General features: G+C 43.8%; 1 protein-coding gene across 5 annotated transcripts in view; it reads right to left on the bottom strand.

Moving 5' to 3' along the window:
• ADCK1 (aarF domain containing kinase 1) overlaps positions 1-12161 on the bottom strand; it is a 74135-nt gene extending 61974 nt beyond the window's left edge. The window contains exons 1-4 of one of the 5 annotated variants that reach the window (XM_036384450.2): positions 11963-12161; positions 10210-10326; positions 8970-9107; positions 4569-4652 (exon numbers count right to left, since the gene is read on the bottom strand). In XM_036384450.2, the coding sequence (XP_036240343.1) occupies positions 4569-4652; positions 8970-9095 (210 nt within the window). In that variant the 5' untranslated portion in view covers positions 9096-9107; positions 10210-10326; positions 11963-12161. Of the gene's footprint in view, positions 1-4568; positions 4653-8969; positions 9108-10209; positions 10327-11408; positions 11828-11962 lie in introns of those variants that run through there. The other 4 variants (XM_054515271.1, XM_036384447.2, XM_036384449.2 and 1 more) reach the window with 4 other exon arrangements.
• Positions 12162-23285: the final 11124 nt, after the last annotated feature.

Genomic DNA, 23285 nt, shown 5'->3' with positions numbered 1-23285 from the left:
GGGCTCTGAAGCTCTTCACCTCTCTATTACTGGTTCCCATTTAGTTTGGTGACAGAAAGTCACTGCCACCTAATGGCTATTTGTGTCCCATAAGAAAGTTCATTTGTTTCTCACCTTAGTTCACCAGAGCCTGAAGCACAAGTAGACCCACCACTGCACACACTGGCTGTGGTGGAGAACAGTCCACAGTCCCCATTCACAGCTGCCTTTTTGAAGGAATGCCATGGAGAGTTCCTGAGGACTTCTCTCTGCAGACGCAGTCCACTTCCATCAGGAAGAAACTATTTTAAGACAATCACTTAATATTTAAGGCACATGGTGTTACTGAATCACAACAGAAGTCCAAAGGCACAAGCTATTTCATTGGTCTGAGCTATCCAGAAACTGTAGATTATTTTTGAAAACACACAACGTATACATTCATTCCTCTTTGTTCCAAGATCCTTCCACTGTGCAACTTTATGGTGAGACAAAACTTATTTTGAAAATACCCACTCCACTGTGAGAAGTAAATGCAGCAAAGCCAGGAAGAGCCTCCAAGGAGCAAGAAATCGTATTCTATATAATGATGGCACAAGGTTATACTTTCCAAATATTTGCCCAGGTACTGACAGCCCAATAACCATAAGTTTGAATGACGAGAACATCCTCATTCTGCTCTCAAAAGGAGGACACTTAATTAACCTCCCCAAATGGCTTGTCCCTGACAAAGCAATTTTGTAGCCAACAAAGTTAATTCAAACATGGATTCCCACTGTCTACTGAGATACCCTGACCACAGATCCTTTTTCTCCTTGCTGTCTTCTCTTTATTATAAAAAGCAAAACTCAGAGCAGTAAAATTTTGTCTTACAGAGGAAAACAACAAAAAGATGTCCTGCTCCAGATTTTCAACTGTGGCCACTTGTGCCAAAACCAAAGACAACTGACCCATTGCAACCCTCTTACTACACTGACAACTCAGAATTCCATTGATACCAGGCATTGAACAAACTGCATGTTGTGACACACCTCCTGACTGACAGCAGGATCAACAGAAATTGATGCCAGCAATGAAGAAGTGTCAACCAAGACATCCAGATGCTACACTGAGAGGAACACCACTGGAAATGACCCATGGTAGGCTGACTTGGTACTGAGGAGAAAAACACTGTGAAGGGCCAACATTCATTGAGGCAGAAGAATGTCAGAGAAATGTAGCCTCCTATAAAACTAAATGTTTTGTTAAGAAAACAATAGGTAAGGAAATGACACTGAGCATGCTGCCCTTCTTCTTCCTCTGGCCCAGTGCAAGCAGGAGTAGAAATGAAAAGAAATGCCCAAGCTTACATGTGCAAAGATGTCCAGAATCATTTAATGAAACAGACATGAAATGAAGAGAGGTCATACCTCCCCTAATACTCCTGACACTAGACCTACAGACATATGATGTCTTGGAGCCAAGCATTGACAACCGCCTTTGACACCAGTACACGGGCAGTACCATCATATGCAGGAAAAGGGCCCACACACCAGGAAAGGACCCTAACTTAGGAGAAAGATTGAATTTCCAATGTGGTTGAGCCATTGGTGGTGAAATGAAGCAACCATTGGGAAGGACATAAAGCCCGAGCACATAAGGAGGTTCATCTCTGCCTCAGGCAGGGGCAGGAATGAAAAATAGCTGCTGCTGAGGGACAGCAATGTGTGCCATCTGGCAAGTGGGCTCTCATATCTCCTAGCTGACAGAAGATCCAGGGAGAGGCAAGCTAACCTCAGGACACACAGTGAATTCCCATCTACTGCTTGCCACCTCATGGAAAGTAGTTAAAACTTTGGCCATAGTATGGCCAATATGCTAGCCATAAAAAAATGATGGGAACTGAGGAGCTTAGAGTATTAGCATCAAAACTGGTCACAAGGGACAGAACTATATAGTAAAATTGAGGATAATTCCTTGGAGCTAAGCAGGAACCTGGCTAAAAGTCCCCGGGGAACCCATTTCCTTCTAAATCTGCTTTGCATTTAATTGTTTCCTAATGACTATGTTCCTGTTTGGCCCCAGTAGGCTCAGGCACTGGCGCTGCCACTGAACCTTCCCATCTATCATGCAAGGCCATGGGTAATTTAGAGACCTCAGTTTAATGTCTCAGGGGGAATCCATGGAGAACAAGTTAAGCATTATTTGCACTGGAGTAGCATCACCAGTGTGCTGAGTACCAGGAGGAGATCCACAGAAAAAAGTGTTTTTGCTCTCCCAGCTGCAAGAACATCACAGACATGTATGCACCTGCACCCCAACACTGGAGACAGAGGCACAAAAACCAGAGTCAGATCATTTGGCACTATCAGCAGTTCCATGGTCACCAAATCTCTCTCACACACACAGAGATACACCTTGCCTCACAGAGTCTCTCTTCTAGGTACAGCACCAAAACTGCATCTGGAAATCAGCAGCTAATTCATACACATGCTGACAAGAAAATTACAAACTCTCAGTATGTGAAAAGCAGGTTAAGCTGGCCTCACTAGAAGGACAGAAACAAAGACAGTACAATGAAGGGCTAAGAGTACTAGAGATCTATCCAGGACAGAAGCTAGCAGAAGCAATATCGTGATAAGTATTGTTAAAACACAACACTTATTTGGGTAGGGCATTCACATCATCTAGGCCCTATCCACTAACTAATCTTAAGTACCAGCTCCAATGGGGTAACTTCTTACAGGTCATTCTGAGCTAGTACAAGACCAACAAAATCAGCTATCATAAAGAGTTAAAAGAGCTGCAAGGTGGTAAAGACTTGGTTGCCATCCACTTGAAACTGCACTGAGATAAAGTCTGGTGTGCAATTGCCAAGGTCCAAAGTATCTCCCATGCCAAACTGATGCTTCACTAGCACAAGCTCTACAGGGATGTTGCTGAAGAACCCACAAGTTTTTCCTGCCAGGCTCAGTGGTGGCACTCCATAGCACCTGTCAACAGCAGGACCAGACTCCACTGGTCAGCGAGTTTCACCAACTCATGCCATGCCTCTGCCAGCTTCCTCCTATCTCCCAGCTCATGCCCCTTTCTGCAGCTGAAGGCTAGTGCTGGCCATGCTGGCATGCTGTGCTTGCCACTGGCTCTGCCACACGCAGGGGCTGACTAGTCCTGGCACCTGGTCCTGGCTGCCAAGCAGGGAGGACACAGCTCTGTGTAGTGCTAGCAAACAGGGCCCTTTCTGGCTGCTGGGGGCGGGAATTGACAAACCATCAAAATCCACGTAACAGAGGTTAATGAAACCATGGAGATACACAGCAAAACGTGAGGAATTTGCAACAGCTGCTGCAAATTCTGCCAAATGATAAGCTGTCTACAGTACTGATAACTCCACAACTTGAGTGTCGCTCAAGGAAGCTACATGCAGCCCTTCTGCAAACCAGGTTTCAAAGGCTCAGGGCAGAGACATGGGCAGATGAACAGTGAAGCTCCAGACTCCAACACACCTATCTCCATTTTATGCCAGAGCATCAGTGTCACTCACTTGGGATGGGGAGCTACATTAGAACAGCTTAGCATCTTTAGACAGCAGAGGATGAGAACAAGCCCAAGGAAGCCATTCTGCAAACCACTGCAGGTACACTAAGACCATATTGATGATGTGGATTTTCTGCCAGAGGAATACTAAAGCATGCTGGAATCCAATGTCACTGATTTCTACCTTAGTCAAGGTTGTTTCCAGCCTTATAGTCCCTCCAGTCTGAGAATCCCTGGAGAGCACCACTCCATGCATTACAACCAACCACATCAGTGGCCTAAATCCTACCTGCGCCAAGAAGAAAAAGGAGGCTAAAAACCTTACTTCAAACACACTATGCAGACTGGCCTTATTTGGCACAAGCTGTATTTCCCACTCCAAAGAAGCCTTGAACTCAAATAGCAGAGAAACCCTGGCTAGCATACATCACAAGCACCCAACTAAAACCAAGCGTCATTCACAGCTCAATGAACTATATGGCTATAGGCCAGAATGAAAGGTGCAGCACAAGACTTGAGAGGAGCAGTGAGAGTGCTTGTCTTCCTTCTCACTAGAAATGCTTTTGTTAATGCTTTTTGTATTGTTAATTACTGATATCAAAACACAACAGTGTGTTTCACAATGAGATGTACACTACTTTGCACAATTCTCATTTCCTCAGAGATCTGCAAGTTAGATTCATCTCTATTATTTCCTTTTCAACACGCTCCTTTTACTTAAATCAGTCAGCCTTCATGTTATGGCTATTACCAAACAATATGCAGAATAAGAAAGCACCACCAGGCCACTCTCAGCAGCTGACCACCACACAAACAGTCTGACAGCAGAGATCTGGCAGCAGAGCCCAAATGCATACACCAAGGACTTGAGTCTGGTGAGCACTGAATGCATACAGCTACCTTTGACAAAGGACCTTCTCCACTGGGCAATGCAAATCCTAATATGGGGTTGTTATCTAATATTGCTGTTAACAATCTGGTAGAAAGCATTTGAGTTATTAAGATGACAGCATTACAGCAAGACACCTGTGCCTTGCAGTTTCCAACGAATGCAGTTCAGTGCTATTACCTACCTGTGATTTGAGGAACTCATACTCCTCTGATCCGTACGGGACACTCCGAAGAGAGGTGAGGTAGTCATAGGTGATAACTGCTGTCTGCAAATGAAACCAGAAATGCTGAGCAAGCTCTACAGTTATCAAAACAATAAGACTTCTGTTAAAGAGAATGCATGTACCTTAGGCTTCAAAGTTCAGGCTCCACAGTAAAGCCTATGGCAAAAGACTCATTAATAAATTAAACGAAAATAATTTCACTTCAATGAACACTTATAAAAAGAAGTGCAGGGGCCTCACTGATAAGTAGCTATATGTAAGCAACACCTGACACTCCTATACTATCTTCTATTTGAGATGCTCAAAGCATTTTCCTAATCTCTGTACAGCACCTTGCACAGCAGACTCCCATTTTCAGTCAGCCATGTGGGCTTCCATGGTAAGATCTGCTGCTAGTAACAGAGGTCATTGAGACTCTGTGCCCCATCAGTTATCCCACAGCTTCAGAGCTCCAAACTGCCTAACCAGCTTGCTCTGTGTATAGGCTCAGCAGGGAACAGAGTGACTGAGGACAAACTCAGACTAGCACAAGCAGCAGTACTTTTGGGGATATTCAACTGCACAAAGGATTGTAGGGCCAAAGGGTTGAATATCCAATTACAAAAACAGGATCCAACTCAATGGGATCCAGCTCAAACCTGTTAGGTAGACATTGCCATGGACAATGGAATTATATTCTTAAGTGACTTCATGATTTTTGAAAATAGATCTAGGGTATTTCACAATTCCTATCACTAAAGTTCTTCTCTTTCCACAGTCAGAACATCAGTGAATGGGAGAGAAACATACAGGTCATGTTTGGAGGGAGAGAAGGGAATGTACACCTAGAGGAGCCTGTCCACTAATGTGCCATTTGAATTTCAAGATCCTTGCCATGAAGAACCATTTCTGTAACTCCCATTGAAAGGCACTTTTCCTCAAATCTCCTTACTGAAGGGGTAGCATTCCATTCTGGCACAGGATACTAGCCCCACCTTTCATCATAGATATGTCCAGGAAGGGCACAAAGTACAGTCAATGTATCATGAAAGCCAGGGAGGCAAGGGAAGCAAACCTGGTCTGAGACAAAGCCAGCAGAACTGACAATAGGGAAAAAAAGTCTAAAGTTCAGAAATGCATCCAAGAATGGACCAAGCTAGGAATCAGTAATAAACAGACACACTCCCTCCTTGTGGAGGTTAGGTTTCTCATGTTTCCTGATTTCCAAATTGTAAACTGAACACAGCAAAATTTTTTTCTGGCTTTTCAGGCTCTCTTGCCCCTGGTGAACTGAGGAGCTGCACAGCTACAGAGACCATACAGAAGAAAAATTTTTCAAAGCAACTTCACAACCTCAAAGAACAACTTTGAAGTGGAGGGAGGCTCGAATCAGTCTTGCATCAAGGCTTGAGTTGGTTCTTATTTTATCTCTGGTCCACAATGGTAATTATCACCTCCAACTCTAAAAGAAGCAGCTAACAGATTGGCCTGTATTACAGAGGAAGAGGGAATTAATTAAGCAGTTGCTAATTACACTGTAATCTTAAACACTAAATTAATATTATGATGATCCTGATAGGCAACTCTGACATTGTCAAATCCCTCCCAGTGTCTAGCTACTGCACAGAATGTTCCTTCCACATAACCAAAACAACTGGTATACTCTCAAAAGAATACAGCAAATGCACAACAGCTCTGCCAGTTTCTAATTTTACCGGAATACAGAAACGCTCTGCAGCATGATGCTGCCCACGCCACTGACTTCGTTCTCATCCAAGACTAGTGCTGTCATTCATGTTACAGTGTGAGACTGAAGCCCAGAGTTATAAAAAGATATACAAAATCAACCAATCCCTTCCTTTACAAATGCCAGATTACTTTCACTGAGCTTGCATCCGGCCCAGTGTTAAATGTCCCACTTGGTATCAATGAATTCTCAACACTGTACACTCCTCCACTGCTCCTAAACCTATCCTCAGATCTTACCAAGTCATAGCACAATGTTCCCCCTCAATAGCTGTCTACCCATACATAAGAACCAGTTCCCTAAACAGAGGCTTCAAAAGAAATTTTCTGCTAGTGAGCTGTAAGCTTCATCAAGTTTCTTATGGAGTCTGCAAAGAACTACTGAACCAACATGCTTAAAATACAACCAGACTCAAATCTCTCTAAACAAACTCAGACGAAATCTGTCCAGAGTCTCATAGTTGTATGTCAGGTTCCTTGATACTCATGTGTTCTTTTCTCCAGGCTTTTGTTTTGTTTTGTTTGCCCCACTGTAACTTGTCTTAAAGTTTTGTGTCTGCTGCTGAACTTATTAGCTCTTAAGAATTGCAGTCTCTTCATTACAGTCTGCTTTTGCCTGGCTATGGTTCAATGAGGAAATCAAGCATCCAGGTAAGAAGCCAGGGCAGGGCTAGATTGAAGGACAGATACTTTAGGTCTATGCAGATGTCACTAATATTCAATATCCAAAATCACTTGTTTGCTACAGAGATTTATCTTTCATTTGCAAAAAGAATAATCCCCAAGGTGAGCTTCTTAGAAGTAAACGTCTGCTCTATTGGCTTCACCTGGTCCATGGCTAAGGAATGACAGCAGTTCAAGCTGCCTGTGCTCAGATGAGAGCTGACTTCTGACTGTCCAAAAATGAGCAGGGAAGGCAGAGGTCATTGGTGCAGCAAGACTAAAGAATCTATCAGAAGCAACTCAAACACATGCAGTCATACATACCAGAGGAAACTAAGAAATCAGAAAGAGACAGAACATTCTTTTTTAAAAGTATACACACAGATTTAAACACATGCTGCCATCACCTACAGAAGACTGAGCACTGGTAGCTTGGTTTTGGGGTCACTGCTTGCAGCTATGGGTATAGAACCCTCTAAAGCATTTAAGAGCAGGACCAGTGAAGCGCTTTATAGCCAATGACTTGTGACCTCCCTGAAGGCAGAGAACATGAAAGTCAGGCATGTCTGTGATTTGCCATCATCTAAAGCAAAGAATTTTCCCTTTCCCCTACTTCCTATTCTTCAGAAAATAATCTTTTACCATCACTCAAAACACAGACCAACTGCACAGTCTCATCACTGGAACTTCTCATTTATTTTTGTCTTAAACAGTAGATTACCTCAAAAACAGTGACTGAGAAACACTAGTCAAGCAGGCAGAACTCAAGGACACATTGGAGAACCCAAACACCCTGAATAATAGATTCTCCTCCAGCAACAAGAAGCTTCATTCCCTCTCTACGCCTCAATTTCCTGTGCTTTAAAAAGGAAAGAGCTGCTCCCTGCCACCAGGTAGCACTACCTTATGGCCAGGGACAGAGCATGAAGCTTAGCACTTGTTAAGTAAGAAGGAAAGATTGCAGTCTGCATTTCTGCCTTCACCCTTTCGATATAAACATTCATTTTTCACAACAGTTTATGATGCTGCACACACACGGCACCTGAGCCAACCCACAGAGCTTGTTTCTTATTGCATCTGCCCTCAGGAGCCAACTCCTTGTAAAACTCATTAACAAAGTGCTTAAAAGTCACAGAAAATGCAGACAGACAGCTGCTTACCACTGGGGGTCTGTAAATGATGGAGATTGTGGCCTGAAGTGACAGATGTATAACGCAAGTGAGGTACGGGGAGACTGATACCCTCTCCAGAGTCTCTGCTCTCCATGTTCCTGGCTGCTCATGGATTCATCAGTGAACATTGGCAAGGAGAAGGCAGCAGCCTCCATTTCCAGTTTTATGAGAAATATCAGTGATGCATTCATTTTACAGATATATAAAAATATCAGATATAGCATTCATTTTGCACATCTGGAAACCACTCCAATCTCAGAAGTATGTAATCACCCATCCTCACTTTACTCTTGCTTTGAGAATGATCCCCAAAATAGCAGTCCTTCTCTCCCCAAATCTCATACCAAGGTCATAGTGCATTGGTTACCCTAGTTTATCAACACAGCCAGGATACTTATAACAAAATGTAAAAATGGCATATGCAGAGAACAGGGTTTGACCTAAGTCACTCTTAAAAGGCAGCAGGACACAGTACCTGGGTGACTGACCTTAAAGAAAACATGGGCCCAAAGTGAACCCTTGCTCTGAAGGTCCCACCCTACCCAAGGAAGCAGACACAGCTCTCAGTATCTCCATTTTTCTCTTTCCAAAATGTGTTAACAACAGTTGTATTCCTTACATGCTTCCACCTCCTTCCTCCCCACGGTGTCAAGAACTTGAAGAGCTCCCTACAGACATTCTGATTTCCTAAGCCAGCTGAAAATGCAGACAGGGAATGCAGAAAATCCCAAGTTCTTGTGAACTTCAATTCCCTTACCCATCTAGGAATCTTCCTGCACATTGCTATGGTAGAACTTACTGTGGCAATGGCTCGGCCCACACGAACAACTCCAAAATCATTAGGATCCAGGAACTTGTTTCCATACAGATAGATGCCAGAAGCAGCTGCTGTCAATGAGGCAAATTTCAAGGCCCTTAATGCCATGACTGATGAACCCTGCCAAGATACAAAACAGCAACTGTAACATCTGATAAGGACTTGGTGATCTGATGCTCACAGCCCCAGAGGACCTGACAATCCAAGTTTTAATTGCTCCTTTCCTAATGACACATTGCTAGCAGTGCCCCCAGCCAAGAGCTCAAGCAATCACCCAGAAACTGGAGGTAAGTTGCTCATTGCTATTCTTAACTCAACAGTGTCTACAGGCCACAAATCCAGAAGTAACTCACTGCTAGACCTTGCATGAATGCAACAAAACACTTGTTCAGGATCCCAAAGGCTTTTCAAGGAGACACAACAGGTGGACAGACAGAAGGAAGCATGAGATCACCAAAAGTCAATTCTGATCCTATCAACAGGCACTTCTTCAACACAAATTTTTGAACACATCACAGCATAGGCAGATTTTAAGAGGACAACAGATGATATAAAAACCCAGGTTTAAAAAGAGCTCTTGCAACATCAACAACACCCAAAGTTTGTTAGAAACTCTGCTAGGCTAGTTCTAAAAGCTCCACATTGATGATGAGTGGTCTAGGAAGAAGCAAGGCATCCCAGGAGGTTGTATGCCACTCCAGCAGTGTCAGACAACCACAGAGAATGCAGATGGGGGACCTGATCAGTGACCAAGTGAGATTTGTGTTCTCATTATCACCATCCCATTCAAGTGCAAGACAGGGAATGTACTGGCAGAACAGCAATCTGCAGGAATGTACAGCCTATTCCTAGCTCTGTCACAGGCCAACACAGGCCTGGGGTGAGACACTTCTCAACCACTTTTTTCCTGTGGGACAAAGGTGGGGAATGAACACATTTCCCACACTAAGCACTTTGGATCACTACATTCATTGTTTGCAGCATATAAATGTAACTCATTACATGTTAATTTATATATTTTCCATTTCTTTATTCACCATAGAGGACCCAGATATAAAAAAAGGTAACAAGGAATTAGGTACATTTTTCTTTCCTTTCCCTATGGCTGGTACTGGGCAGAAAGTATGACTGACCATTCCTTCTGCTTCTACCACAAATCAAAAGGTATTGTAACCTCTCTGCAAGCTCTCAAGACCACCCTTGACACAGTGCAGGCTCTTACCCCATCAAGATGGAGTCTACTAATCCTCCCACTCCTAGGCTTGACTGAGAAACTTGCCTGCTTCTCATTGTGAAGCTTTAGCAGGGTCAGTCTGGCTTGTGCCTTTCCTCTCGGAGCCTTGTAACCAAAAAACACATGCAGTGACACAGGTCAAGTCTTTCAATAACAGTTCACAAGAACACAATCAGCAAAATAAGCTAATATAACACAAGAGACCTTGGTACATGAACCTTAACTAAATTTTATTATTTCCTTTTATTTCCTTACAAACCCTAGGCAATTGTGAGGCAGAAAAGCTGAGGCATATTCTCTCAGTGCCTGTCACAGCTGCCTGCAGCAACCCAGCTCTTTCTCCTGTCAGAATGGGTAGCTGGCTGACCAGGACTCCTTTGAATCTATGATCAAACTCAACAGAAAATAAACCTGGGCTCTTGACTGCAGACAAATGTACATGCACTTCACAAAAAAAAAGTCGCCCTCCTTCCCCTGCCTCACTGGAATTCTAGAAATTTTGGGGGTTCTTCCAGCAGAACCAATCTTTTTTTGTACAGAGATCTCTTGTATCCTCTGTCACCTTCAAAAGTAAATATTTTGCAAAGTATTTTAATTAAACAATTTGTGCTCCTTGTATATTTCTGTAAAATGTCCTTTATTGAAAAGGGAAAGGTTCAGTGGCATTTTCTTAACAGAAAATATGCCTTTCCTTTCATTATTTTTTTCCTTCACTTTCTCAACTACTAAAAGAACATTTTATTGAAAGAAGGATTCAGGTCCATCTGTTCTTGCATGTTATTCCTACCTGAAGCTATAATCTGCAGTTTGTTACATCACATCTATTGCCATACCCGCCAGCTGTACGTCACAAAGAGAAGATGGGAACTTTAGGCAGCAAATAAACAGGCAGCAAAGCTGAATTTTCTGCAAGAAAGTTCCTACTTTCATGCTTAGCATGTTGAAGCAATAAAAAGGAAATAACTAAAACCCCTTCAATAAGAGGTACAGAAATAGAATTCTCTAAAGTAAATTGTATTTCAAAGTCTTGCATAAGGTATAGTGGAGCCTTTTCCATGTAAATGAGCCATTATGACACCCCTAGGGATATCTTAAGGGCCCTGTCAGCTGTGAAACAAGCCTTGGGATGTCACTGCCTCTCATTATTAAGCCCTGCGTTGATAGATCACCTCCAGCTCTTTTTTCACCTGAGTGAGGTGGCTCCTTTGACTTTCACACAACTTGGCACACCTAAGTGTCCCCCACGTTACAGCCAGGCTTCTCCTGTTCCCAGCAGGGGCAGCCGGGACGGTGCCGGTTCCCTGTCCGAGCCCCGAAGGTGACCCCACCGCCGCCTGCCGCGGCCCGGGAGCGGCGGTGACCGCTGACCGCCCCGAGGACCGTGGGAGCCGGCGCCGCTCAAAGCCCCGGCCGGGCCGCTCCGGCCGCCAGGCCCGCGTCCGCCGCCGCGCCCGGGATCTGCCCGTGAAGGACACGAGGGGCCGGCGCCGCCTGATCTCCATTCCTCTTCAGGCCGGGCCGGCTCTCCCGGAGCAGCTTCCACGCTCCGCGCCTCTCCAGCCTCCACGAACAGCCCCGGCCTCGCCGAAGGCTGCGACAACCGAGTCCCCGCCGCCGGGGCCGCAGCTGCGGGCGGCATTCGCCGCCCGGGCGCGGAGTCCCCTGCACGGCCGGGGCGGCCGCGAGGGCTGTGAGGGAGGGACGGCCCGGGCGCTCCGCCGGCGCTCGGAGCGGCACTTACCGACCGCCTCGCCGGCACTTCAACTCGCGCGCGCCCCACGCCGCTCCCCCCTGCACCTCGCACATGGTACGGCCCTGGCCCGCGCGGCACGCCGGGAAACGTAGTCTCCCTTGGCGGTAGCTCGGAGGGGCGGGGGCGCGGTGGGACTGCAAGGGGCGGTCCTTGGGCGAGCCCACGGGGGACTGGCGGGGGGAGCGTTGCGCTTCGATGGGTCCGCGCTGCGCTTCGATGGGTCCGCGCCGCGCTGCGCTTCGATGGGTCCGCGCTGCGCTTCGATGGGTCCGCGCCGCGCTGCGCTGACGCCTCCGCCCTTGCTGCGGGGAAGTGCGCAGCTCGAACCCCGGATTGCAGGATTGCTACCTGCTCCTCTTCAGTAACTGCAAAGTAACGCAATCTCACTTTGTCAATGACGCTTCCAGAAAACCTATGCTCTGCACTCTTAAAAAAAATTCACACTTAAATTAAATTTGACATTCTATTTCGCAGAATCTACTAGGTTGAAAAAGATCTTTAAGATCATTGAATCCTATCTATGACCTAACACTACTTTGTCAATTAGGCCATGGCACTAAGTGCTACATACAGTCTTTTCTTAAAAACCTCCAGGGACAGTGACTGCACCACCTCCCCGGACAGCCCATTCCATTATTTAATCACTCTTTCAGTGAAAGAACTTCTTCCTAATGTCCAGCCTAAACCTCCCCTTCCACAACTTGTGTCTTGTGCTATTGATGGCTTCCTGGGAGAAGGTGCCACCCCTCACCTGGCTGCACCCTCCTTTCAGGTAGCCATAGAGAATGGTAGTGTTTCCCCTGAGCCTCCTCCTCTCTGGGCTAAACACCCCCAGCTCCCTCAGCCACTCCTCATAGGACTTGTGCTCCAGACCCTTCACTAGTCCAGGTAGACAACATCCACAGACTCTCCCTCAGATACCAGGCAGGTCCCCTGGTCCTAAAGGGAAATAAGGTTGGTCAGGCAAGGCCTGCCCCTTCAAAATCCATGCTGGCTGGGTCTGATTGCTTGGGCATCCTGTAGGTGAAGTGGGGTTTTACTCAAGATGATCTGTTCCATAAACTTGGAACAGTGAGGTCAGACTGACCTCACTGAGACCTTGGCAGTGAGGTCAGACTGAGAGGTCTGTAGTTTCCCAGATCCTCCGTTTGGCCCTTCTTATGGATGGGTTAACATTGGGTAACCTTGAGTCATCTGGGACCTCCCCAGGGAGCCAGGACTCATGGTAAATGATCGAGAGCGGCTTTGCAAGCTCATCTGCCAACTCCCTCATCACCCTAGAATAGATCCCATCTATTCCCCTAGATTTGTGAGCACCAAAGTGGGTCAGCAGGTCACTAACTGCTTAATCCTTGATTACAGGGTGGCTGTTCTGCTCCCTGTCCCCATCAACTAGCTCACGAGAACATGGCATTGCCTTCAAGAAAACATCCTGATGACAAGTCTCTCATCCTGGATTAACAGGTTTTCTATCCCTGTAGAAAAGTGCTGTAAAGGTGATTTAACTCCCTTCTCACTGCTGTGGGACAGTAGTGTGTTAAGTATTTTTCTAAAAGATAAACATAATACTGAGAACATGTGAGGGTACTTGTATTGGATTGTGTGGCAAGGTTTGATTGTGGGGGGTGGGGGATGCTGCAGGATGGCTTTTGTGAACAGAAGCATCCCCCATGTCTCAGAGGGCGAGCACCAGATGGCTCCAGGACAAGCCTAATGCAATGGGCCAAAAGAGAATAGAAGGACTCACAAACACAATGGAATGGAGATATCACCCACGGAATTGCAATTGTGAAGAAAAAACAGAAATATGGGAAAGTTAGTGACTACAAGAAAATCGACCAGAATTATATCCACTAGAGTGAAAAAGACCAAAATAGAAACACACTAAGCTCAGACATGTTTCAAAAGCAGCGAAAAAAGTCAAGGAGGACGATACAACTTGAAGGGGAAGATATAATAGACATGGCATGGACGCTTAAAAAAAATAAAATAAAAGAAAAAACTTTTTCCCGTATGCTATCAAGTGCAGGCACATGCAGCAAAGCTTGCCAAAATGGATCCCCGCTGAAGGCCAAAAGACAAAAGAAGGACTGAGAAACATGCTGGAAAGGAGATACCATCAAAGGAATTGCAATTGGAGGACAAAAAAAAAACAGGGAAATTTCGGCAATTTAGTAACTAGGCGAAAACGGACCGGGATTATATCACAGCAGGGCAAAAAACCAAACCATGCCAAAACTAAGCTCATAGACATTGCAAAAGCAGGAGAAAAGTCAAGAAGGAAGACAAAACATGAATGGGAAGATACGAGGGACATGGTATGGAAACTTAAAAAAAAATACAAAAAAAAGGAAAAACTCTTTCCCAAAGTCAAAGCCATCAAAAGGCATGGCATGTCCTCAAGTGCAGGGACATGCACCAAAGATTCCTCTCTTGGTCCCCATTGAAAACGCAAGATTCCCTTTCCCTTCCCGAAAGGAAATTTCATTTCCTTTCGGGAAGGGAAAGGGAATCTTGCGAATCCGAAAAGAAAGGCTTACAAACACTCTGGAAAGGAGATAGCATCAAATGAAATGCAACTGAAAAAAACCCCCAAAAAACCAGAAAATCAGGAGTTTTAGTGTCTTCAAGAAATGGTCTGTGAGGAAATGAGCAGCGTTGCAAAGGACCAAAACATGCCAAAACTAAGCTCACGGATGTCGCAAAAGCAGGGGAAAAAGTCAAGGAGGAAGACAAAACTTGGATGGGAAGTAATGCGGGACAGGGCATGGATGCTTAAACAAAATAAAAAAAGAAAAAACTTTTTCCCGTATGCTATCAAGTGCAGGCACATGCAGCAAAGCTTGCCAAAATGGATCCCCGCTGAAGGCCAAAAGACAAAAGAAGGACTGAGAAACACGCTGGAATGGAGATAGCATCAAAGGAATTGAAATTGGAGGTGAAAAAAAAAAAATTGTGAAATTTGGGCAATTTAGTGACTATAAGAAAATGGACCGGGATTATATCAGAGCAGTGCAAAAAACCAAACCATGCCAAAACTAAGCTCACAGATGTTGCAAAAGCAGGGGAAAAAGTCAAGGAGGAAGACAAAACTTGGATGGGAAGTAATGAGGGACATGGCATGGACGCTTAAACAAAATAAAAAAAAAAGAAAAACTTTTTTTCCCGTATTCTATCAAGTGCAGGCACATGCAGCAAAGCTTGCCAAAATGGATCCCCGCTGAAGGCCAAAAGACAAAAGAAGGACTGAGAAACATGCTGGAAAGGAGATAGCATCAAAGGAATTGCAATAGGAAGAGAAAAAAAAAATTGTGAAATTTGGGCAACTTAGTGTCTATAAGAAAATGGGCCGGGATTATATCAGAGCAGTGCAAAAAACCAAAACATGCCAAAACTAAGCTCACGGATGTTGCAAAAGCAGGGGAAAAAGTCAAGGAGGAAGACAAAACTTGGGTGGGAAGTTATGAGGGACATGGCATGGACGCTTAAACAGATTAAAAAAAAAAGAAAAAACTTTTTCCCGTATGCTATCAAGTGCAGGCACATGCAGCAAAGCTTGCCAAAATGGATCCCTGCTGAAGGCCAAAAGACAAAAGAAGGACTGAGAAACACGCTGGAATGGAGATAGCATCAAAGGAATAGCAATTGGAGGAGAAAAAAAAAAAAAAAGGGAAATTTGGGCAATTTAGTGACTATAAGAAAATGGACCGGGATTATATCAGAGCAGTGCAAAAAACCAAAACATGCCAAAACTTAGCTCACAAACGTTGCAAATCAGGGGAAAAAGTCAAGGAGGAAGAAAAAACTAGAATGGGAAAATACGAGGGGCATGGTATGGACACTTAAAAAAAACTCAAAAAAAAAGGAAAAAATCTTTCCCAAAGTCAAAGCCATCAAAAGGCATGGCATGTCCTCAAGTGCAGGGACATGCACCAAAGATTCCTCTCTTGGTCCCCATTGAAATCGCAAGATTCCCTTTCCCTTCCCGAAAGGAAATGAAATTTCCTTTCGGGAAGGGAAAGGGAATCTTGCGAATCCAAAAAGAAAGGCTTACAAACACTCTGGAAAGGAGATAGCATCAAATGAAATGCAACTGAAAAAAAGCCCCCAAAAACCAGAAAATCAGGAGTTTTGGTGTCTTCAAGAAATGGTCTGTGAGGAAATGAGCTGCGTTGCAAAGGACCAAAACATGCCAAAACTAAGCTCACGGATGTCGCAAAAGCAGGGGAAAAACTCCAGGAGGAAGACAAAACTTGGATGGGAAGTTATGAAGGACATGGCATGGACGCTTAAACAGAATAAAAAAAAAGAAAAAACTTTTTCCCGTATGCTATCAAGTGCAGGCACATGCAGCAAAGCTTGCCAAAATGGATCCCCGCTGAAGGCCAAAAGACAAAAGAAGGACTGAGAAACATGCTGGAATGGAGATAGCATCAAAGGAATTGAAATTGGAGGAGAAAAAAAAAAAAAAGGGAAATTTGGGCAATTTAGTGACTATAAGGAAATGGACCGGGATTATATCAGAGCAGTGCAAAAAACCAAACCATGCCAAAACTTAGCTCACAAACGTTGCAAATCAGGGGAAAAAGTCAAGGAGGAAGAAAAAACTAGAATGGGAAGATACGAGGGGCATGGTATGGACACTTAAAAAAAACTCAAAAAAAAAAAGGAAAAAATCTTTCCCAAAGTCAAAGCCATCAAAAGGCATGGCATGTCCTCAAGTGCAGGGACATGCACCAAAGATTCCTCTCTTGGTCCCCATTGAAATCGCAAGATTCCCTTTCCCTTCCCGAAAGGAAATGAAATTTCCTTTCGGGAAGGGAAAGGGAATCTTGCGAATCCAAAAAGAAAGGCTTACAAACACTCTGGAAAGGAGATAGCATCAAATGAAATGCAACTGAAAAAAAGCCCCCAAAAACCAGAAAATCAGGAGTTTTGGTGTCTTCAAGAAATGGTCTGTGAGGAAATGAGCTGCGTTGCAAAGGACCAAAACATGCCAAAACTAAGCTCACGGATGTCGCAAAAGCAGGGGAAAAAGTCAAGGAGGAAGACAAAACTTGGATGGGAAGTTATGAAGGACATGGCATGGACGCTTAAACAGAATAAAAAAAAAAAGAAAAAACTTTTTCCCGTATGCTATCAAGTGCAGGCACATGCAGCAAAGCTTGCCAAAATGGATCCCCGCTGAAGGCCAAAAGACAAAAGAAGGACTGAGAAACATGCTGGAATGCAGATAGCATCAAAGGAATTGAAATTGGAGGAGAAAAAAAAAAATTGTGAAATTTGGGCAATTTAGTGACTCTAAGAAAATGGACCGGGATTATATCAGAGCAGTGCAAAAAACCGAAACATGCCAAAACTAAGCTCACGGATCTCGCAAAAGCAGGGGAAAAAGTCAAGGAGGAAGAAAAAACTCTGATGGGAAGATATGAAGGACATGGCATGGATGCTTAAACAAAATAAGAAAAAAAGAAAAAATTTTTTCCCGTATTCTATCAAGTGCAGGCACATGCAGCAAAGCTTGCCAAAATGGATCCCCGCTGAAGGCCAAAAGACAAAAGAAGGACTGAGAAACATGCTGGAAAGGAGATAGCATCAAAGGAATTGCAATTGGAAGAGAAAAATAAAATTGTGAAATTTGGGCAATTTAGTGACTATAAGAAAATGGACCGGGATTATAGCAGAGCAGTGCAAAAAACCAAAACATACCAAAACTAAGCTCACAGATGTTGCAAAAGCAGGGGCAAAAGTCAAGGAGGAAGACAAGTCTTTGAGGGGAAGTAATGAGGGACGTTGCATGGAGTCTTGGAAATAAAAAAAGAAAAAAATCTTCCCCAAAGCCATCAAAATGCTGACCATATGCTATCAAGGGCAGGGAAATGCACTAAGCCTCCCCGAGATTTATCCCCGCTGAAGGCCAAAACAGATGAGAAGGACTTAGAAGCTCTTTGGGATGGAGGTACCTTCAAAGGAATTGGAATTGGAGGAGAAAAAAAAAAAAAGTGATATTTAGTGAATTCAAGATAATGGACCGGGATTATATCCAGCGCAGTGCAAAGGAGCAAAACACTCCAAAACTAAGCTCACTGATATTGGAAATGCAGGGGAATAGTCAAAGAGGAAGACACAAGTTGGAGGGAAAGATATGAGGGACACAGCATGGATACTTTAAAAAAAAAGATAAAAAAGTCTGCCCCAGGTTCGAAGGCATCGAAAGGCGAGCCTTTTTCCATCAAGTGCAGGAACATCCATCAAAGTTTTCCCAAACTGATGGCTCCAGAGCAGGCCCAACGTTGCCCAAGGCCGTGCCTCTCAGTAACAGGGGTAGCACATCTGCAACAGTGTCGTTAAGAAGAGAGAAAACATTATTTTGCAGAAGTTATTGCACTCCAAGAAGAAAGGAGTAGAAATATGTGAGAGAAACAGCTCTTTCAGTCACTGAAGTCACTGGTGAAGAGGCAGAAGGTGACTATTTTCAGATCACAGAATATCCTAATGCACCCAATAGTAACATCAAATCTATGTTGAGTGAATGGTCAACCTTGGGATCAATCCCACAACCTCAGTGTTATTAACCGTGTTCTCTAACCAGCTGAGCTAATCTGTGGGTCATAATACTCCAGGTGCCAGAGTTGGGATTCCCTTGCAGCCTGTTCTGAAGACCATGATGAGGCAGCTGTGCCCCTACAGCCCATGGAGTGCCATGGTATATCAGATGTCCACCTGCAGTGTGGGGAGGAACCGTCACTGAAGCAAGTGGATGCCCAAAGGAGGCTGAGACCTTGTGACCCCCTAGAGCAGGACCTGACAGGACCTGTGGACCTCTGAAAAGAGGAGCCCACCCTGGAGCAGATTTGCTAGCAGAGCTTTGTGACCCTGTGGATAGGCTATGCTGGAGAAGTTAATGAGGAACTGGAGGTCATGGGAAGAACTCACATTGGAGAAGTTGGTGGAGAATTCTCCAAGAGAGGGACCCCACAACAGAGCAGGGGTATAGTGTGAGGTGTTCCACCCCTGTGATAGAAGGAGCAGCAATATAGATTTGTTTGTGATGAACTGACTACACCCCCCATTCCCTGTCACCCTGCTCTTCTGGTGGAGAGGAAATAGAGAAATTTGGGAGTGAAGAAGAGAGAGTTGGGAAAGGTGTTTTTTAAAAATCGGCGTTATTTCTCACTATCCTACTCTGATCTGATTGGTAATAAAGTAAAAATCAATTAATTTCATTTTCCCCAGTCCCCATGTTTTGCCCCTGACAGTAATTAGTGAGTGATCTCTCCCTGTCTTGTTCTCAACCCATGAGGCTTTTTTTGTTGTCTGTCCCTGTCCAGCTGAGGAGGGGAGTGACAGAGCAGCGTTGGTTGGCACATGTCATCCAGATAGAGTTAAGGTGCCACAGTACCCTTTTGTTTCTGTCCAGCTTCACTTCATTTCTGTTTTCCTCACTTGTACCCTGCTGCAGACCGTAATGTCAGTGCCTGCACAGTGAGGGCTTGCTGCTAAATATCATCTCTAAGAAACAAAGCAGCTACAAATTATGAAGGGCAGAGATAAGGGTGATTACCCTGCTAGCACACTGAGGATACAGGGCCCACATGGCCAGTTGCTGCATCAGCTATATGATGGCTAAACTGGCTGCAATCCCATAAGTTTCTTTCCCTTCTAGGACAGATGGGAGCTTTTGAACTGATGGGGGGCAGTGAAGCATCACAGCTTAGTTGTGGATGATTACAAATTATGTAGGAAAGACTATTTTTTGGAAGAAAGCTTCACGGTTTGGAGGGAAAAGAGGAAGAAATTAAAAAGTCGGGGAGATGTGTACCTGATGTGCTGCTGAGGGAAGGAGAGAAATAAATACAGATTGAACATGAAGTAACAAGTCCAAATCACATAATTTAAAACGCTTAAAAATACAGGGAAAAGCTCTACTGTTCTTTTCTCTGCTAAAGCACATGTAAGTTTTGCAATCGATTTTTGTGTTTGCAAATTCACAGCCTCCATGGCTCAGGCTGATAGTGAGCATAATAGTGGGGTGTCCATTTAAAGCTACTGTGCTATTGCATATAAAAATCAAAAATAGCAACTCTAACCTCAGCACAAGCACTGATTCCTGACCACAGCCTGCTGCTTCTACCCGGGATGCTTAAAAGACTGCTGCCCCGGCTATCAATCCTCTGCTTTGATGGCTAGATCCCACATGCTGGCAATGCTCCCAGCACAGGGAGCAGGTTAGCATCTGGTTTTTGCTGGCCTCTCCTGGGAAAGCTATGGGAGGTTTCTTCAGAATTATTTTGCTCCTTGCAGCTTTCTGTTAAACAGGCTGACCTGGGTCTGCTGTAGAGAGAGGAATAAAAAAGAGGCTTTTGTAGCATAACAATGCCTTGTGCTGATGTGCAGTGGGCAATTATGTAACCAACGGCTAAATCTTTCTATAATTAGAACAAGCACCTAGTTAGAGTGATCAGAGCTCTTTTGTGTGCGCCTGCACGGGGATATGCAAGAAAAACCTTGGCTTGAAAGAAAGATGCTGGCTTGATTTCCCTTCCCTTTTCAACTGGTGAATAAATTAAATCTCAGATTACCCCAAATTGCTGTGAAAGACAAACTATGAAAAGCATTTCCTTTTCATTCCTGTTGAAGACATTTGCATCCCAGGTGTGAATCTCATGCAATGCAGATGCAAACCCGAAGAACCCAAAGGCTCAGCCTCTCCGTCCCAAGCACCGGAGCAGCAAGAGCACAAGAGCAGCCCGACTGCCTGAAGAGAGGACAGAAGGTCAGCATCAGCCCTCCCTATTGAGAATTGATGTTTTTTTCAGCTTCACTTTGATGAAGAACATGACAAGATATCTGCAAAGGCTCACTTATACTAGATATTCCTCATGTATGGAGAGAAGGCATAGGAAAATAGAACAAAACAGTCCCAGAAAGGAGGTGATCCTATGAATATTTTTTTCCCATTCTTGGTCCAACTTAAATGCATATTGGCAGGTTTTGCCTTTATAGCGGCAATAGAAACTTCAGAGCTGACTCTGGAATCCATAAAATTTTAAAATAGCATCTTCTTACCAATCATACTGTACAGAGCCAATATTTGGATAAAACATGTCTCAAAAACATGCCCATTGCCCAGGGTCATTCAGTCCCTGTGACTCAGTAGTCACCAAAGTCTGAATGTGACAATGGAAACTGGTGTGTTCCTTGGAGAGCAGGGCTTTACATGAGCAGCAAAATCCACTTCTACCAGTATTTTGTTCCTTCAAGGCCTTTGCTCAACCTTGTTGTGTGGTATCAGTTTAGGCAATTGCATGCCAGCTCCATACCTCTCTCATAATTTCTGTTGGCAAAAAAATTCCCCTTACTTTATTTGCTAAAGTTTTTGGTGCCTAAAGGGCACTCCACTTCTTCTTTAGGTTGTTGGGAAATGTCAGTGGGCCAACATGTCCTGTGTGAAATGATCTTATCACCTGGAAGTGGAATGCTTCCAAGACCTTTGCAAAACACCCCCAGAGTCTGTGGTTTTTACAGAAGTACAGGAGAACATTTTTGCCTGAGAAAGTTTACTTTTCTACAATATGCAACAAATAACAGAAATTAAACCAGCCTTCATTTCAGTTGTTCCAGAGAACAGAGACATGGCTTGAAGAATATAAAGATTTTTTTACAAAAGCAGCAATAAACCTTGTGATCTTCTTCCCCCAGCTATAATTATTCCTTCTGTGTGCTGCCCGTAACATCTAAGGGAATGTGAAGTACAGGGATTGCTGATGTGGTTGAACCTTTCCATCAAGTTAAATCTCTTCTCTTTCACTGTTTAGCACCTTACCTGTCCATAATTTATCCCTTGAGTTAAGAAGATTTGTTTATTTTAATAATTTTTATCCAACTATCTGCAGCAACTGGTAGCATTCAGGTATCTGATATTAGCAATTGCTTATTCCATTACTTTGTATCATCCTCTTCATTTGTTACAAGATATTTCATGAACCATTTAATTCTAGATTTGCAAATGTGAAAAGTGCTGAAGTAGATAAAAAAGGTACAGAGGATTTAACGGCCTAAACCTACCCCAAAAAAACTTCTTAGAATGCATCAGAAATATGTTCTTAAAACCAGCTGTGATATTCTCATCAAACTAAAAATGTCCCTGCTCCCAGCCATGCCAAAACCTCCACAGAGCCTGAACTCCTTACTCACCATACCAAGGATCATTTTGGCACAATCATTTTGTGAATAGAGATGCATGTGGAAACCTGATATCATCATTGTCCAGAAAGATATTGTACAAAATATACTGATAAAAACAGAAAGGAATTAGTCCTTTTTGTCTTAGAGAGAGATTTATATTTGAGGAAAATATGTCTCAGATTCTCAGAACCATTCCTTGCCTAATGTTTCTTTTGTGAGAAGCACAGAATAAGCTAAGTTGGAAGGGACACACAAGGATCCTTGAGTCAAACACCAGGCCCTGCACAGGACTCCCCAACAGTAACACCATGTACCTGAGACCATTGTCCTGATGCTTCTTGAACTCAGTCAGGTTTGGTGCTGTGACCACTTCTGACTGTTCCTGTGTGGGCCCTGGTTGCTCAGGCTTGCCCAAAGCAGATCTGGTAATAATAAAACTGTCTCTTCCCAGAAGATTTCAGCTTTGATTAGAAGATAATAAGGGATAGAAAAGTGAGCACCTCCCACAGTTTTTCAAAGGTTAAACACTCTAATTGTTAAATATTTCAACCTTATTTCTCATTTGAATTTCCCTAATTTCTACTTCCAGTCACTGGTTATGGTTTTGCCTTCCTCTATGAGATTAAGGAGTGGCTCAATATCTTGCATTTCTAATTTGTACAGGTACATATACAAGATGGTCAAATCTCCTCTCAATGTTTTGTAATGAACAAAATATACTAAATGTTTTCATTTGCTCACTTAGGTAATTTTTTCTTGCAATCTAATTGTCAAAGAGCAGATAAATGCAGTTAACTTCATTCTAATCTGGCAATAGTAACATTTACCTCTTAAACTTCACCACAAAACAAATTTACTTATTGTATTTCCCCTACACTTCCAATTAATGGTAGCCTTTGTAGTCTTTTAAACCTCTTCTACCTTTCAGAATTGTTTTAGAAACTTGAAGACCTGGACCAGAGTTTCTCTAGAGTTCACCATATCCCTACCTCTACATCCATGGCCTGCATGAGACTTTGTGTTACTTCATTGCACAAGAAATTTGTTCTAAGCTGCTTGTCTCTCATAACCCTCATGGGTCCTTTTCAAAGTCACTGGTTCCCAGCACAGCCTGTACTTAACC

The sequence above is a fragment of the Molothrus ater genome, chromosome 6 (assembly GCF_012460135.2).
Source record: "Molothrus ater isolate BHLD 08-10-18 breed brown headed cowbird chromosome 6, BPBGC_Mater_1.1, whole genome shotgun sequence".
NCBI lineage: Eukaryota > Metazoa > Chordata > Aves > Passeriformes > Icteridae > Molothrus > Molothrus ater.
Note: the sequence above shows the minus strand (reverse complement) of the source record. Positions and strands in the feature narration are given on the sequence as shown.